The sequence below is a fragment of the Marmota monax genome, unplaced genomic scaffold (genome assembly GCF_021218885.2).
Source record: "Marmota monax isolate L192 unplaced genomic scaffold, Marmota_monax_Labrador192_F-V1.1 WCK01_AAM20220418_F8-fsc00341, whole genome shotgun sequence".
Taxonomy (NCBI): Eukaryota; Metazoa; Chordata; class Mammalia; order Rodentia; family Sciuridae; genus Marmota; species Marmota monax.
Genome location: NW_026694916.1, coordinates 631,518 through 646,631, shown reverse-complemented (window position 1 = coordinate 646,631; position 15,114 = coordinate 631,518). Strand labels below are relative to the sequence as shown.

The following is a 15,114-nucleotide window of genomic DNA, read 5'->3' as shown; positions in this document are numbered from 1 at the left end:
ATGGCTCCTACAGTTTGGACTCTGGTGCTGCTTGTGGGGGCTGCCTGGGGCCAGGCTCCCTTGCCCGCCCCTATCTGGTAAGCTGGGCTCAGAGGTGGGTGATGTACCAAGGGGTGGCAGAGGCCTGGGAGGAAGGCAGGGAGCCTGATGGGCTGGGGAGAAGTTACCTTACAAACAGTAGAGCACTGATCCTTCAGCCCCAGAGCCTGGAATTGGGGAGAAATGAAGGAGGGTACAGAGCTAAGGAGACAGACTGAGGCTGGGAGAGGAGGAGAGGCAGGTCAGACCCTTGGAAAACAGACAAAGCTCACAGTAGGCCCAACTGATAAGTGAGACTTCAAATAGTAGGCATCTAAGAAATGATGGATGTTGCCGGGCGAGGTGGCACACACCTGTAAATAAGCAGATAGGGAGGCTGGGGCAGGAGGATTCTAAATTCAAAGCCAGCCTCTGCAACTTAGTGAGATCCTAAGCAATTTAGCAAGATCCTATCTCAAAATAAAAAAAAAATAAATAAAAAGGGATGGAGATGTGGCTCAGTGTTTAAGCACCCCTGGATTCAATCCCTAGTACCAAAAAGAAAAAGAAAAAAAAAAAGGATGATGTAGTGTCCTGGAGCTTGTGGTGGGGGTGGGGAAGTGGGCTGAACTTGAACAAAGAAAAGAAAGGGCTGTTCTATGTGGGCAAGAGCCTTCTCTGTGGAATTGGTGAGATGAGGAGGAAGGACCAGGGAACATCTTTTTTATAAACATCCATTAATATGTTCAGTCGGGTGTAGCTGGCAAGATATCACCCACTACCCACTAGCAACCTGGGGTCCACACATCTCTACTCTCTGGGCAAAAACTTGGGCTATCTAAAAAAAAAAAAAAAGACCTCAACCCAAAGGAAGGAGACCCCAGTATGAAACCCAGACACTGCATGAGAATTCCCACGCCCAGGAAACCTGGTCTGAGATGGGAGGAGGTAGAGGAGGCCTGCTTTTTAGGAGAGTGGGAAGAACTTTAGGGGAAGAGGCTGAAGGTGACCTTCCTGAAATCCTGAAGAAGACAATGCACGCTGACTGTGTGAACGCTGACATACTCAGGGTAAAAAAGAGAAAAAAAATCATCTGTCCATGACTGCTCAGAGAACTCTCAATCAGAGTCTTCTAATTCTCCGGAATAACAAGAGTGATATTTTTGCTTTTTCCAAACCAATCCCAAGGACACAGAAGCCCCAGGATTTGAAACCTGCTGCTTTCAACCCAAGGGAGAAATGTGAGTTGGAACCCGGATGACTCAGGCCTCCTCTCCCTCCCTAGGACTGAATGCTAATCCCTAGCCCAGGGTGGCCACCTTTAGTTATCCTTGGGGCAGAGTGGTGGCATAAACATAGGACCAATGTGCAAAGGGTGGCCCTTGGACCACAGAGGGCAGAGGGAACAGTGGGGCAGAGCCTCATGTTTATGAGGCAGAGAAAGGAGGGGACAATGGAGCTTTTTCTGAAGGGAGGCAGCTCAGGAAAGGGGTGCAGTCTGGAGTCCGAATTCTTGAGTTCCAATCTCAGTCCTATGATGACAACCTTGTTGTCTGGCCCATTCCATTCCCCAGCCCTGAATTTCTCCCCAAAGATCTGTCTCCCAAATCTCTGCTTTGGATCCCCCAATCTTAGTGACAGCCTTCTCTAAATTTAGTGACCCTGCTGACCTCCATCTTCCAGGGTGGGTCTGTGGTCTTGGCCCCTGCCCTCTGCCCTCTGCCCTCTCTGAACCTCACAGGAGCCCTTTCTTTCCAGCCATTATCTCCCAGTGTGATTTTGACGATAATTCCAAACCCCTCTGTGACTGGTCCCAAGAGTTCACCGATGATGGGGACTGGATCCGAGCCAGTGGTCCCTCCCCATCTGGCACCACTGGGCCCCCTGGGGGGTACCCTAATGGAGGTGAGGGGCCTGTGGGAAGCCTCAGGTTTAGGGAGGGCAGATGGCAGGGGTCAGCAGGGAGCTGGGCACAGGCCAAGGTGTATGAAGGGAGGGGGTGCTGCTGAAGCCTCAGGCACACCTGGGCTCTGAGCAGGGGTGGGAGGGCAGTGTTGGGGACCAAAGGCTCCAGCATCCTGGGCTCTGCCTCCCCAGAGGGCTACTATCTGCACATGGATTCCAACAACTTCCGTCAGGGTGGAGTGGCCCGCCTGCGCAGCCCTGACATATGGGAGCAAGGCCCGTTCTGTGTTCGCTTCGCCTACCACATGTTCGGGCTGTCATGGGGCTCCTGGCTCCGACTGCTGCTATTCATGGGCAAACAGAACAATCGCCCCAAATTGCTCTGGAAACACACAAATACCCAGAGCCTTTCCTGGATACCTACCTCCGTCACTGTGCCCGCAGGACTCAACCTGCCCAGCTGGGTAAGGCCGAGGGAAGAGCCCCAGGGCCATCTGTGTGGGGGGGGGAGGGGATGCCAGGGGTATTGGAGGACCCAGAGGGCTGGGGCAAGGAGGGGGTGTGTGGTCCCTGCCATCTGAATTCAGGAAAATCAGGAGCTAAAGGCAAAGGGACAGGAGGCCTGGCCAGGGGCCTCACAGAATCAGGGATTCCCTTGTCTCCCATCCTGCAGCTGACGTTTGAGGGGATGAGGGGCAACACTCCCTACTTGGACATCTCCCTGGATGCCCTCGCTATCCATCGGGGAACCTGCAATAGGGGTGAGTCCCTCTCCCTCCCTCTCACATGCTTCTCTTTTCCTGGCTCCTGCAAATCTATTTTGGCTCAGCACCCAGGTTTCTCATGAGTCAAGACTACTGGCTTCCTTCTGCTACCTCACCCCACACCTCTGATTCCTGAAGAAGCCATACCCCAAGGAAGGTGCTCTTCCAACATGCAGTTGTGGGGATACCTTGTCTAGAGTGACCAACCAGCCTGGCTTTCCCTGGGCTGTCCCTGTCTCAGCACTGAAAGTCCTGCATCTCAGAAAGCCCTCCCTTCCAAGAAAACCTGGACATTACCACCACAATCCATCTAGTATTAGATGGATCTTTCTAAACTGACCCTAGAGACTGGAAGGGAGAAAATTCAAGGAAAGGAAAATTCCAGAAGCTGGGCGAAAGGAATCAACACTCATTAAGCAAAGGGACTGGACTAAACGCCCCATGCTCATGATCTGACGACCCTAGGAAGCAGAGGGGCACTGTCATTCCCAGTTTATAGATGAGAAAACTGAGGCTTGGGCAGGTCAAGTTACCTGTGTCAGGAACGCGGCCCATAGGCAAGGGGCCAATTCTGGCTGGAAAGCCAGCCACGGCTCATCATAGATCTGAGATTGGAACTCAAGAATTTTCTGGCTCCAGACTACATCCCTATCAGAGCTGCCTCCTTCTCCTTTCAGAAAAAGCTACATTGTCCCCTTTCTCTGCCTTCAGTATGCATGATGCAAATGTGCAGTTTTGACACTATGAATGATCTCTGTGGCTGGAGCTGGATCCCATCTTCCTCTGGGGCCAAGTGGACACAGAAGAAAGGGTCATCGGGGCAGGCAGACGTGGGACCTAATGATGATTTCTCCAGTCCTGGGAGTGAGTACTGGCCATGCTTTTATCCTCGGGGCTTTCCAGGCTCTAGTGACCTCTGCACGCCCTACAATAGCTGCCATGGGTCTGTGTAGGTGAACCAGAACAGATTCAAGCCTTTTTCAGCTCAGGTTTCAAGAAGCATGCTCTGAGCACCCCCAGCTTTCCCACTAGCTCCACCTGGTGGACCCAACACAGCCTGCTCCTTACCTCCTTTCTTGGCATCTTTCCTTCCTTCCTTCCTTCATTTGATATTTACTGAGCACCTACAACATGCCCAGCAGTGTCTTAGGCTTTTGATAATCAGTATGCAAAACAGACAGGGAGTGGTGTTGGTGAGGAACAGGGAGACAGATATCAAAACAAAGAAGGAAATTACAGTAAACAACAAAGTTTTGGTGTGACAAGTGCGTTGGGAAAAATCAGTTGAATAAGGGAAAGGGATTGTGGAAGTGCAGGGGTAGGAAAGTTGTGAATTTTAACTGGAGTGACCCGGATAGGTCTCCTTCAGATCACAGCTGAACACACTTGAGTTGAGGGAATGAAGCATGAAAATATTAGGAGTGTGGAAAAACATTCCAGACAGAGAAGCCTGCCATGCAAAGGCCCTGAGGTATCCCAGGCCAAGGGGGAAGAAGGGATTTGAAGTATAGCCATGGATCTAGAATGAAGAGTCTTAGCTCAGATGATAGGAAAGGCAAATCATATGGAGCCTTGAAGGCCATTGTCAGGACTATGGCATTTATTTTGTGTGAATGGGAGGGGGGCTTTGCAGAATTTGGAAGCGGTGTGACTTGATCTGATTTATTTTTGTAGTGCTGGGGGTGGAACCCAGGACCTCTCACACTCTAGACAAATGCTCTACCATTTTGTTAAGAAGCCACTGAAGGGCCGAGACTGAAGCTCAGTGGTCGAGCACCTGCCTAGCACGTGGGAGGCACTGGGTTTGATCCTCAGTACCACATAAAAGTAAAATAAAGGTATTATGTCTATCTACAATAAAAAGTATTTTAAAAAGCAAAAGAAAGGATTGAATTAAAAAAAAAAAAAAGGAGCCACTGAAGAGAACCCGCAAGAGTAGCCTTTGGAGGATATTTAGGGGGTTTTATTTAGCAGGAATCCAGGCAATACAGTCTTCCTGTTTTTCCACCAAATGCTACATCATGCTTCTTTTCCCACCATCTCTCTGTTCTCTTGCCTGGGGTTTTCCTTCCTCTTCCTGCTGTTCACTCCTTCCCTCTCTCTCCCTTCTCATCTCCTCTCTCAATCTTCTCCACACAGCCCACATTTCCAAGCCTTCAGGGCCCAGCTTTGTAGGTCCAACAGAGCTCACGGGCCCTCATTTCCTTTCTGAGAGTCCACTTCTTGTTTCTTCTCAGGCCTCTCGTCCCTTCCTTTCTGCCAGCTCGCCTTTGCATCTCTCAGCATCGTGTCCCATGCCTAGCAGTTTCAGCAAACGCTGTTTTTCTTTTAGTTTCTCTATTTTTTAGTTTTGTCTATCACATATATAGATATATAAATTTCTTCCTTCCTTCCCTCCCTCCCATCCTCCCTCCTTCCTTGCTTCCTTCCACCTGAGCCACATTAAGGCAGGGTCCAAGTTGCTTAGGACCTCGCTACATTGCTGAGGCTGCCTTTGAACTTGGGATCCTCTCGCCTCGTCTTCCTGAGCCGCTGGGATGGATGACGGGCGTCTCTTTCTTCTCTTCCATTTCTCACGTCTCCTCGCTCTCTCACTCAGTTTTCCCATCCCTTTCCTTCCAATTGTTTCCATTCTCTTCTCTGCTGTCCCTCTCTGGCTTGTTCCCTTATTTTAGCCTCCTTCTCTGCCCGCGCTCACCTAGGGGTACGCAGAGAGAGGCCGGCACCTGAACGGACGCATGCGCGGTCGGCACGTCCGCAGCCCCGTCCCTCTCCCGGCTACTCGTTACGTCACGGAGCGAAGTTCAGGCTGATTGGCTGCCTGAGGGAGCGGGTGCGGGGCGGGGGACCTGCGTGCCCTCGTGCGTCGGTCTGGCCCTTCTAACAATTTGTGCGAATGGCTGTGTAAAAAGAGGGCTCTGAGGGGTCAGCATCCGAAGCACTAGATTTCGGAGGCTGCTTCTGAGAGGATGCTCGTGTTTCCTAGGGCGGCGCCCTCGTCCTTATCTAGTCCAAGCACTGGAGGGAGGGTGGAAGGCCTCAGCCAGTCGTGACTTGGGGTACGCCCACCTCAGCGCTGCCTGATTCTAGGTGGCTGTTGGGGTTCCCTAGGACCAGGTCCCCATCTCAGGTGGGGTCCTACCCCTGCGTAATACCCCCTTCAATTCCAGCCACCCTACTTTATAGGACTTTTCTTTCATAGATGGCCTCTACATGCTCCTGGACCCCAAAAATGCAAGGCCGGGGCAGAAATCTTCCCTCCTGAGTCCCCCGAGCCGCTCCAATGGCTGTCTGACCCTTTCTTTCTACTATATCCTGCGGAACCGGTCTCCTGGAGCAGCCCTCCTGGTCTACGCTTCCACCTTGGGTTAGCCGGGTAGGGGTGGGGGTGGGGGGGTGGGAGGGTGGAGGATGCATTGTATTTCCACTAGCATCTCCCATGGTTGGGTTGATGGGGAAATAAGCGGGAAGGGAGGAGGAATGTCTCAGGGTCTAGGGAAATCTAAGATATGTGGGAGATTTTCCATGAAGTGGAAATGAGGACACTGGATTCTAGAAAAATGGATACATAGAGAGGGAGAGAGAAGACTTGTTTACATTTGGGGCAGCGTGCTTAAATATTTCTTCTGCAACTCACCCTTCTGGGTATAGGTTTGAAGTCATTCCTCAGCTCCTCTAAGCTCACTTCTCTCACCAATTTTTCCATTGTAGGCAGCATCCGGAAACACACTCTTTTTTCAGGACAACCTGGACCCAACTGGCAGTCTACTTCTCTCAATTATACAGGACAGGGACAGATACAGGTACAGAGGATCATGGGGTCAGATCTTTGCACATGGTAGGTACTCCCAAGGCACCAGGAGCAGAGGCCCTGGGTCTCTGAATGGAATAAGGTCAGATCCGGAGCCAAGTTTGGTGGCACAAGCCTGTAATCCCAGAGGCTGGGGAGGCTGGGGCAGGAGGATCTCAAGTTCAAAGCCAGCCTCAACAAAAGCCATGTGCTGAGCAACTCAGTGAGACCCTGTCTCTAAATGAAATTCAAAATAGGGCTGGGGATGTGGCTCAGTGGTCGAGTGCCCCTGAGTTCAATCCCTGGTACCCACCCACTCCCAAAAGAAGGATCAGATTGGGCTTTGGAGGGCTGAGGGTTTGTCCTGTGTACTTACTCCAGGCCCATTCTCTCTCTCTCCAGTTTGCCCTGGTGGGTGTGTTTGGAAGGATCCCAGAGCCAGCGGTAGCAGTGGATGCAGTCAGCCTTGCTCCCTGTGGGGGTGAGAGCAGGGCTCTGGGAGGCCCCCTGGAGTTGGGGATGGTAGGGACAGCAATGGAGAGCACTGCCCCAGTTTCTCAAACCTCCCTCTGGACCTACTAGACAGCTTTCCTCAGTGCAACTTTGAAGACAGAGCCCATCCCTTCTGTGACTGGACCCATAAACCAGAAAGTGGCGGACAGTGGTCCTGGGGAAGTAGAACTATTCTCAACAACATCACAGGCCTTGTGGGTGAGTTCTCTTATCAAGGTGAGGAGATTGAGGACCTCTCAACTCAGTGAATTGCTGAATCTGCAATTGATGGAGGACATTGGAGGTGGTGAAGAGGAGCCAGCAGTGTTTATTGGGAAACTGTTATGGGTCCAGAGCTGAAGAGATGATAGTAGACACAGTTAAGGGTTCTCATGGCTGTAGGATTACTGCAATTCCCTAAGAAAATGAGTCCTCCCACTTCATTAAGTCTAAGCCTTCAAAATTGACAATCTCATATCTCAGCTGAGGCATTGATGGGTACATTTATGGTGTCTAGGTTGCAGGTTTTGTTTTTTTCCCCCATATTCTCCAGTTAGAAATCCAAAGTCAGTAGGAAACAATGCCATCATGTGAGGTGTTTGGTTACTTGCTCAGATGCCCACTTAGAAAGCCAGAAATAGCAAATAGACTTGCTGTTGTGCGGGTGTCTCATCTTGCTGGCTCCCCTCTTTTTCCCAGGGGATCATTTTATCTACTTTGAGGTGGACAAGGTCTCCAAAGCAGGGCAGTCTGTCAAACTGACCAGCCGGCCCTTCTGTGCCTCCGGGGATATCTGCGTGGAATTTTCTTACCACATGAATGGCCCTGGAGAGGGCAGTACACTCATTCTCCTGCTGAGCAGCCCTGCTGGAAGTTCCCCTTCTTCTCTGTGGAACCGTGTTGGGCCCCAGAGCCCTAGCTGGCTCAGTGCTTCTACCACCATCTCTTCAGGACACCGGCAGCCCATGCAGGTGAGAGATGGAGAGTGGGCCCCGTATGTGTCTGCATGGCCTGTGGTGAGGGGGTTCAGGGCTAGGTGGGGGACTGAGAAGGTGGAAAGGGAGCAGAGAAGAGATGAATGAAGGATTCAAGGCCCTGGGTAGGTTGGACCGTTGGGGTGCCAACAGGTAGTGGACACACCTGGCAGAGTTGTTGAGTTGCCATGGAGTCTTTTCATTTCTCTCTTCAGCTGATTTTTGAGGCCATCCGGGGTAGCAACCCCGCTTTTATTGTTGCTGTGGGTTTCATCTTGATCAGTCAAGGTTCTTGTCGAGGTAAGACAAAACCCTGGGCTCTAGGAAGGGTGCTAGGCCCTGGCATGATCACCCTGGCTCCTCTATAGGAGCTGTGTAAAATGCAAGTCCTCTTGTGCCTAGGACTCACATAGCGGATGTGGGTTTTTATGTCCTTCCCACCTCTACTGTCCCTGTACTGCCAGGATGCTTGCTTGAGCGAAGGTGTCTTTGATGCCATGAATCTCTGGAGCAGCATCCAGAACGCTTTCCCTAGTGATCCTATAGGCAAGACCTGTAGACTCGACAGGTCTTTCCCCTCCTCGTCATTTTTGTGTTTCCCATACCTGACACAAAGCAGGTGTATGTGGGGAGTGCTGTTTGTTGAGTGTTTGTTAAGTGAGTGAAGTTGTGGGTTGGGAATGGAAAGAGAGGTGGGTCCTTTGAGCCCACCAACTCCGGCTGGCTGTGAGTGAAAAGTGGGTGATATGATTTTGACTGAATCCCAAGGATTTGTTTTTCTTTGTAGACACAACAGCAGCAGGGCTTTCTACTGCATCTCCAGGTTCACAAACTGAATCATTTGAAACCAGTGTCTCCACAGAAGCACCCACCACTACCACAGAGAAACCCACTGAAACCACTGAGGAAACCACTACCCCCACTACTACCACTACCCCCACTACTACCGCTACCCCCACTACCCCCACTACTACCACTACCCCCACTACCACCACTACCCCCTCTACTACCACTACCCTCACTACTCCTACTACCCCCACTACCCCTACTATCCCCACTACCTCCACTATCCCCACTACCCCTACCACCTCCACCACCTCCACCACCTCCACCACCTCTACCACCTCCACTACCTCCACTACCTTCACTGCCTCCACCATGAGACCCTTTGTCATCACCATCGAGATAACCACCCCCACAGAGAAAGTCACTGATATCACCGAGGAGATCACCACCACCACGGAGGAACCCACTGAATTTGAGGAGACCACCTCGGCCACAGAGGAACCCGCTGAAACCACTGAGGAGATCACTACCACAGAGGAACCCATCGAAACCACCCCGGAGACCACTACCACCACCACAGAGGAACCCACTGAGACCACCCCGAAGACGACGACGACGACCACCACCATCACCACCACCACCACCACTACCACCACCACCACCACTACTACCACCACAGAGGAGCCCATCAAAACCACCCCGGAGACCACCACCACCACCACAGAGGAACCCACTGAAGCCACGGAGGAGACCACCGTAGAGGAACTTCCCGAAGCCACTGAGGAGACCCCCACCCCGGTGGAGGAACTCACTGAAACCACAGAAAAGCCCTCAGCTTGTACTGAAGAATCCTGTCCTAGTACATCGGACCTGCCCACTGGGCCAACAGTCTTGGTGAAGCCTCTACACTTTCACAAGAGCACCACTTCCCTGACTACCACCACCACCTCTATGACCACCATCACCACCACTACCACCACCACCACCCCCAAAACTACCAAAGGTATATGGGGACAGAACTGGGCCAAAGAGCTGAAAGTAAGAGACAGCGAGTAGGACAGAGTCGGGGAGAGGAATTCTTCCAGTGGGAAGTCAGCCTTCTTATGGGAAGATGGCCCAGTCCCGTCCCTCCAAAGATGACAACTTTGGAAGAATACTGCCCAGAGCTGGAGGGACATGGGGCAGGAGTGGGTGGAGGCAGGTGGGCATGAGCTCCAGGCTTTCTTCCTATCCTCCTTATGTTTTATGGAGAGAGTTCATATACCATATAACTCACCTTCCCACCCCACCCACACACCTGGGTCCTCACTGCAGTTTTTTGGGTGCTGGAAATCAAACCTAGGGCTTCATACATGCCAAGCATATGCCCTACTACTGAGCTGCATCCGCAGCCCCCCACCCTTTTAAAGTCTCTAATTTAATGGTTGGAACATATATTCATAAGCTTATGCAACCAATATTCCATTCTTTCTTTTAAAAATTTTTTGGTTGCAATGGAAATAATACCTTTATTTCATTTATTTATTCTTTTTTTAAATATATTTTTTAGTTGTAGGTGGACACAATATCTTTATTTTTATTATTTATTTATGTGATGCTGAAGATTGATCCCAGGGCCTCACACTTGCGAGGCAAGCGCTCTACCACTGAGCCACAACCCCAGCCCCATTTGTTTATTCTTTATGTGGTGCTGAGGATCCAACCCAGGGCCTCACACGTGCTGGCAAGCGCTGTACCACTGAGCCACAACCCCAGCCCCCAGTATTCCATCTTTATTGACATTTTTTTTTTTAATCCCAGAAAGAAACCCCATAAGCTCCTCCTTGCTTCTTCCCAGTCCCTGATGACACTGATCTCCTTTCTGTAACCATGGATTTGCGTGACCTGGACATTTCAGACAAATGGAATCCTATGTGAGCCTTTGTATCTGTCTTTTGTTGCTGAGTACGATGTCATCAGGTCCATCCATGTTGGGCTACATATTCCTTTTGATGGAGGGACAATATGGGCCTACTTCTTAGAGGAGAACTTGAGTTTGGGGATGAGGGAGAGACAGGAAGGCCCTGGGAACAGCTCCAGAGTGAAGGTTTGATGAGATCATGTTTTGCCTTTAGTGAAGTGCTCCCCAAATTCCCACTATGAATCCTGTGCCTGCCCTGCATCCTGCAAGAACCCCAAACCCAACTGCAATATACTCTGCCAGCCAGGCTGTGTCTGCAATCCTGGTTTTTTGTTTAATGACAACAAATGCATCAATGCCTCTTCCTGTGATTGTGTCTACGGCAAAAGCTACTATAAGGTAAGTCCACAGGGATGCTGGTTCCCCTGAGGGAGACTGATGGCGGAACACCTGGGTCCTCACTGCATTTGTGCACTGGGATGAGATGAACTTGGATCATCCCCAGGGGTAAGCTCAAAGCTGTGGCTTCACAGTGACAGAGTCCTCCATTCAGCATGGGTTTTGTTCTTGTTGTTTTGGTTTTGTGGTGCTGGTGATCAAACTCAGGGCCTTGCTCAAGCGACGCAGATGCTTCACCACTGACCTTTACCCCCATCCCTCAGCCTGTGGTGTTTTGATGATTCTCTCTGTTCATACCATATATCTGGGGTACGCGCCTCTTTTGGCACACCGTGATGCTAATCTGTGCTGATGAGCTAGTCACTCATGGTCCCTGGCTCCATCCCCAGCACCGAACCAGCAACAACCAAAATATGTGGAGAGATTTCTAGAATTCTCTTCTGCCAAAGAAACTTGCAAATCCTGAAATCTTGGTAAGCTCAAAAGACAGAAGTCGCTAACTCTCTTTGCCTCCCTGAATTGATGGTCTGCTGGGGAGATTGGATAGAGCACAGCTCCAGAGGGAACAGGCTGTGGGCCAGAGCTGTTTGGTAGGAGTGGCGTGGGGGTCATGTTAGGTTGCCTAATAGCCATGATAAGAAAGCGGAAGGGATGAGGCTGATGGTAGAGCTCTGAGGCAGCACACACAAGGCCCTGGATTTGAGCCCCAGCACCACTGGGAGGAAAAAAAGCACAAGGAAACATTTTTTTAAATAAATAAAAAAAAAACACACAAGGAAATTGGTAAAATTCATTTCAATAATCTATAGTCTTCCCTTGGAATCCAGGAGAGATTTGTTCCAGAACAATCCTCCAAAATCCCAAAATCTGCCCAAGTCAAGTGCCTTATATAAATGGCATAGCATTTACCAACGTATACAGATCCTCCTGGACTGTTTGAATCATCTCTGGGTTATTTATAATACCTGATGCAGTATAAATGCTATGTGAATAGTATTGTTTTAGTAGTTGCTAGAAGGTACATGTTCAGTACAGATGCAATGTTTTAAAAAAAATTACCTTTCATCCTCTGCTAGTTGAATCTGCAGGTGAATCTCTAGCTATGGAGGGCTTACTGTACTCAATTTCAAATATTATCATTTCAGTGTTTAATCAATAAAGAGTTACTAGGGCTGGGTGTGGCTTAATGGTAGGGCACATGCTTTCATGTGCAAGACCCTGATGTTGACTCCCACACTGAGGGTAAAAAAGAGACTAATTGATGAGATGGTTAATTTTAGTTTTTTTTTTCCTCATGCTAAATCTTCAAAATCCAGTGTATATGTTACACCTATAGCATATGTCAGTGTGGACTGGCCATATATCCAGAGCTTAGTAGCATGTGCCTGGTGGCCTGAGTGACGGGGCAGGTCTAGAGCCAGGCCAAGCAGAGCTTGTGCCCAGGCTGGGTTCATTCACTGAGTGACCTTGGGCAAATTTCTTTACCTCTTTAAACCTGTTTCCATATCTATAAAAGTGTGCAAAATAGGATTGTTGTAAGGATGCAATTATATCCTGACACATGCAAATTACTTAGTAAATGTTCATTATTATTATAACAATTTATGATAAATATCATATGCAGCCTATTAATTAAGTGCATTAAGCTATTCATTAGTACCTGGTGCTGCCCCTCAGCTGCAGGTGTTCTGCCCTTTGGCGTCAGAGCTCCTACTTCCCTCTTCAGGGACTGCTTCCTCCTGTGCCCCCTTTAACCAGTCTCCTGGGGCTCCCTAAATGGGTGATAGGTCTAGGTTCAGCAACAGCCTGGGCAGAAGGATCGTTGTGACTATCAGTATCAAGGGTCTCTTCACTGTCCTGGGATGGCATAGAAGCATTCAGCAAATGTCCATTATTTAGTACTTTCTACCCACCTGGTATGGAGTCACCATGAACGTGGCAAGCTCCTTGGCTGTCTTCTTTTTTTTTTTTTTTTATTGGTACTAGAGATTAAACTTGGGGGCACTCAACCAGTGAGCCGCACCTCCAGTTCTATTTTGTATTTTATTTAAAGACAGGGTCTCACTGAGTTGCTTAGCAAGCCTCAGCATGCTAAGGCTGGCTTTGGATTCGTGATACTCCTGTCGCAGCCTACCGAGCCGCTGGGATTATAGACATGCACCACTGCACCCAGCAGCTCCTTGTCCTTCTAATGCTCTCAGATTTAGAGGGGCACACATTGGGCCTTGGTTGACTCTTCTGCTCAGCAATTATTTATTTATTTATTTATTGGTACTGGAGATTTAACCCATGGGCACTTTCCCACTGAGCTACATCTCCAGCCTTTTTTGTTCGTTTTTTTATTTTGAGTCAGGGTCTCACTACATTGCTTAGGGCCTTCCTAAGTTGCTGAGGCAGGCTTTGAACTTGTGATCTCCTCCAGTCTCAGCCTCCTGAGCTTCTGGGATCATAGGCATACACCACCATGCCTGGCTCAGCAAGTACTGATTGAACAAGAGTTTCTATTGTGACATGTTGGGGTCAAGATGGTGTGTGACGACAGACATAATCCCTGCTTGGGACACTTATAATCAATCATAAAAGAAATCTAAAAGTGCAACTGTGGGAAGTCCTTGGAAGGAAGGTCCCCAGAGATGTGAGGATGACCTTGTTAGGGGGTCTGGGCAGTCTTTCTGAGAAAGCTGTCCTTGAGCTGAACTCTATTGGTTGTAGAAGAATGAATTAGAAAGGGAGGGTCGACACAGTGGTCCATGCCTGTAATTCCAGCCACTTGGGAGGCTGGGAGGATCACAAGTTCAATCCAGTCTCAGCAACTTAGCAGGCCCCTATCTCAAAATAAAAAATAAAAGGGCTGGGGATATAGTTCAATGGTTAAGCACCCCTGAGTTCAATCCCCAGTGCTACACACACACACACACACACACACACACACCACAAACACACACACACACACACAAGATGGAGAAGGAGGAGAAAGATGGGAAAGGAAGAGCCTTCTAGGATGGGAGAATAGTACATGCAAATGTCCTGTGGTTGGAAAAGGGAGTGCAAACAAGTTTAGGTGTGCACATTGGGCAGCACCCTCTTCCCTGGGTAAGGTAGAGGAGAAGGTGGAGGCCTCAAGAACTATGGCTCTGTAACTCTAGATCCCTTGCTCCCAGTTTGGGCAAGAATGGTTCAGCCCCAACTGCACAGAACGTTGCCAATGCCTTGCTGGCAGCCGTATGGAGTGCCATATCTCTGAGTGTGGATCACACACAGTGTGCCAGCTGAAGGATGGCGAGTATGGATGCCACCCCTATGGTGAGTACCTCCTTGCATGCTCTCGAAAGGAGTATGACACCAAGATCCCAAGCTGTCTTTGGAGCAGAGGAGCAGGGGTGTGTCACCAGCTGGGAGACTTGGGGTATGGGATCCAGCCTGGCTGGGCAGTGGAAGCAGCTTCCTGGGTCCTCCTTTCTCCCCTCTGTAGGCACTTCCACCTGCATGGTCTATGGTGACCCTCATTATGTCACCTTTGATGAGAGGCACATCAACTTCTCAGGCAAATGCACCTATGTCTTGACTCAGCCCTGCCGAAACTCCTCAAGTAGGTCCTGAGGGCCTGAGGTCAGAGGAGGGGGCTCTGAGGGGCACAGTGGTGGCCAGCAGGACAGGGAACAGAGGAGGGACAGGACAGGGCTGGGAGCAGAGGAAAGGAAGAGGCCATCCTGGAGCAAGGTCCTCTTAAGGTGAGGGTGGAAACCATCCCCTCCCCCTCCAGAGCCAGGAGTCTAGGGCTCAGACTTCTGGGGAAAATGCAGTCTGAGATATCAGTTGTGTCCTCAGCCAGCTCTTATTGAGGGCCCATGTGACACAGTAGCAATCACTGTTAAAGAGACTAGTGAAGGTGCACAGATAGCCTGGAGGGTGTCACTACACACAAGGGGAGATGCAGCGGTGCAGGCTGTTCTGGAGGAGGGTAGACATCCACCCCCTCCTGCTTGTGTCCTGCCTCCTCTCCTAAACTGCAGGGCCTGTGTTTTACCCACAGTGCCAGGCTTCGATCCATGGCACACACTTGAGATAGTATTACTGAGCTGGCGT

The 15,114-nt window shown here is 50.0% G+C and overlaps 1 protein-coding gene across 1 annotated transcript in view; it reads left to right on the top strand.

The window, feature by feature from the left end:
- Positions 1-15,114, top strand: part of Zan (zonadhesin) — a 36,533-nt gene continuing 21,419 nt past the window's right edge. The window contains exons 1-15 of the mRNA XM_046427107.2: positions 1-77; positions 1,760-1,923; positions 2,116-2,387; positions 2,597-2,684; positions 3,399-3,551; positions 5,890-6,054; positions 6,399-6,490; positions 6,880-6,958; positions 7,060-7,188; positions 7,669-7,940; positions 8,159-8,243; positions 8,806-9,218; positions 10,900-11,028; positions 14,190-14,331; positions 14,501-14,617. Coding sequence (XP_046283063.2) covers positions 1-77; positions 1,760-1,923; positions 2,116-2,387; positions 2,597-2,684; positions 3,399-3,551; positions 5,890-6,054; positions 6,399-6,490; positions 6,880-6,958; positions 7,060-7,188; positions 7,669-7,940; positions 8,159-8,243; positions 8,806-9,218; positions 10,900-11,028; positions 14,190-14,331; positions 14,501-14,617 — 2,377 coding nt within the window. The remainder of the gene's footprint in view (positions 78-1,759; positions 1,924-2,115; positions 2,388-2,596; positions 2,685-3,398; positions 3,552-5,889; positions 6,055-6,398; positions 6,491-6,879; positions 6,959-7,059; positions 7,189-7,668; positions 7,941-8,158; positions 8,244-8,805; positions 9,219-10,899; positions 11,029-14,189; positions 14,332-14,500; positions 14,618-15,114) is intronic.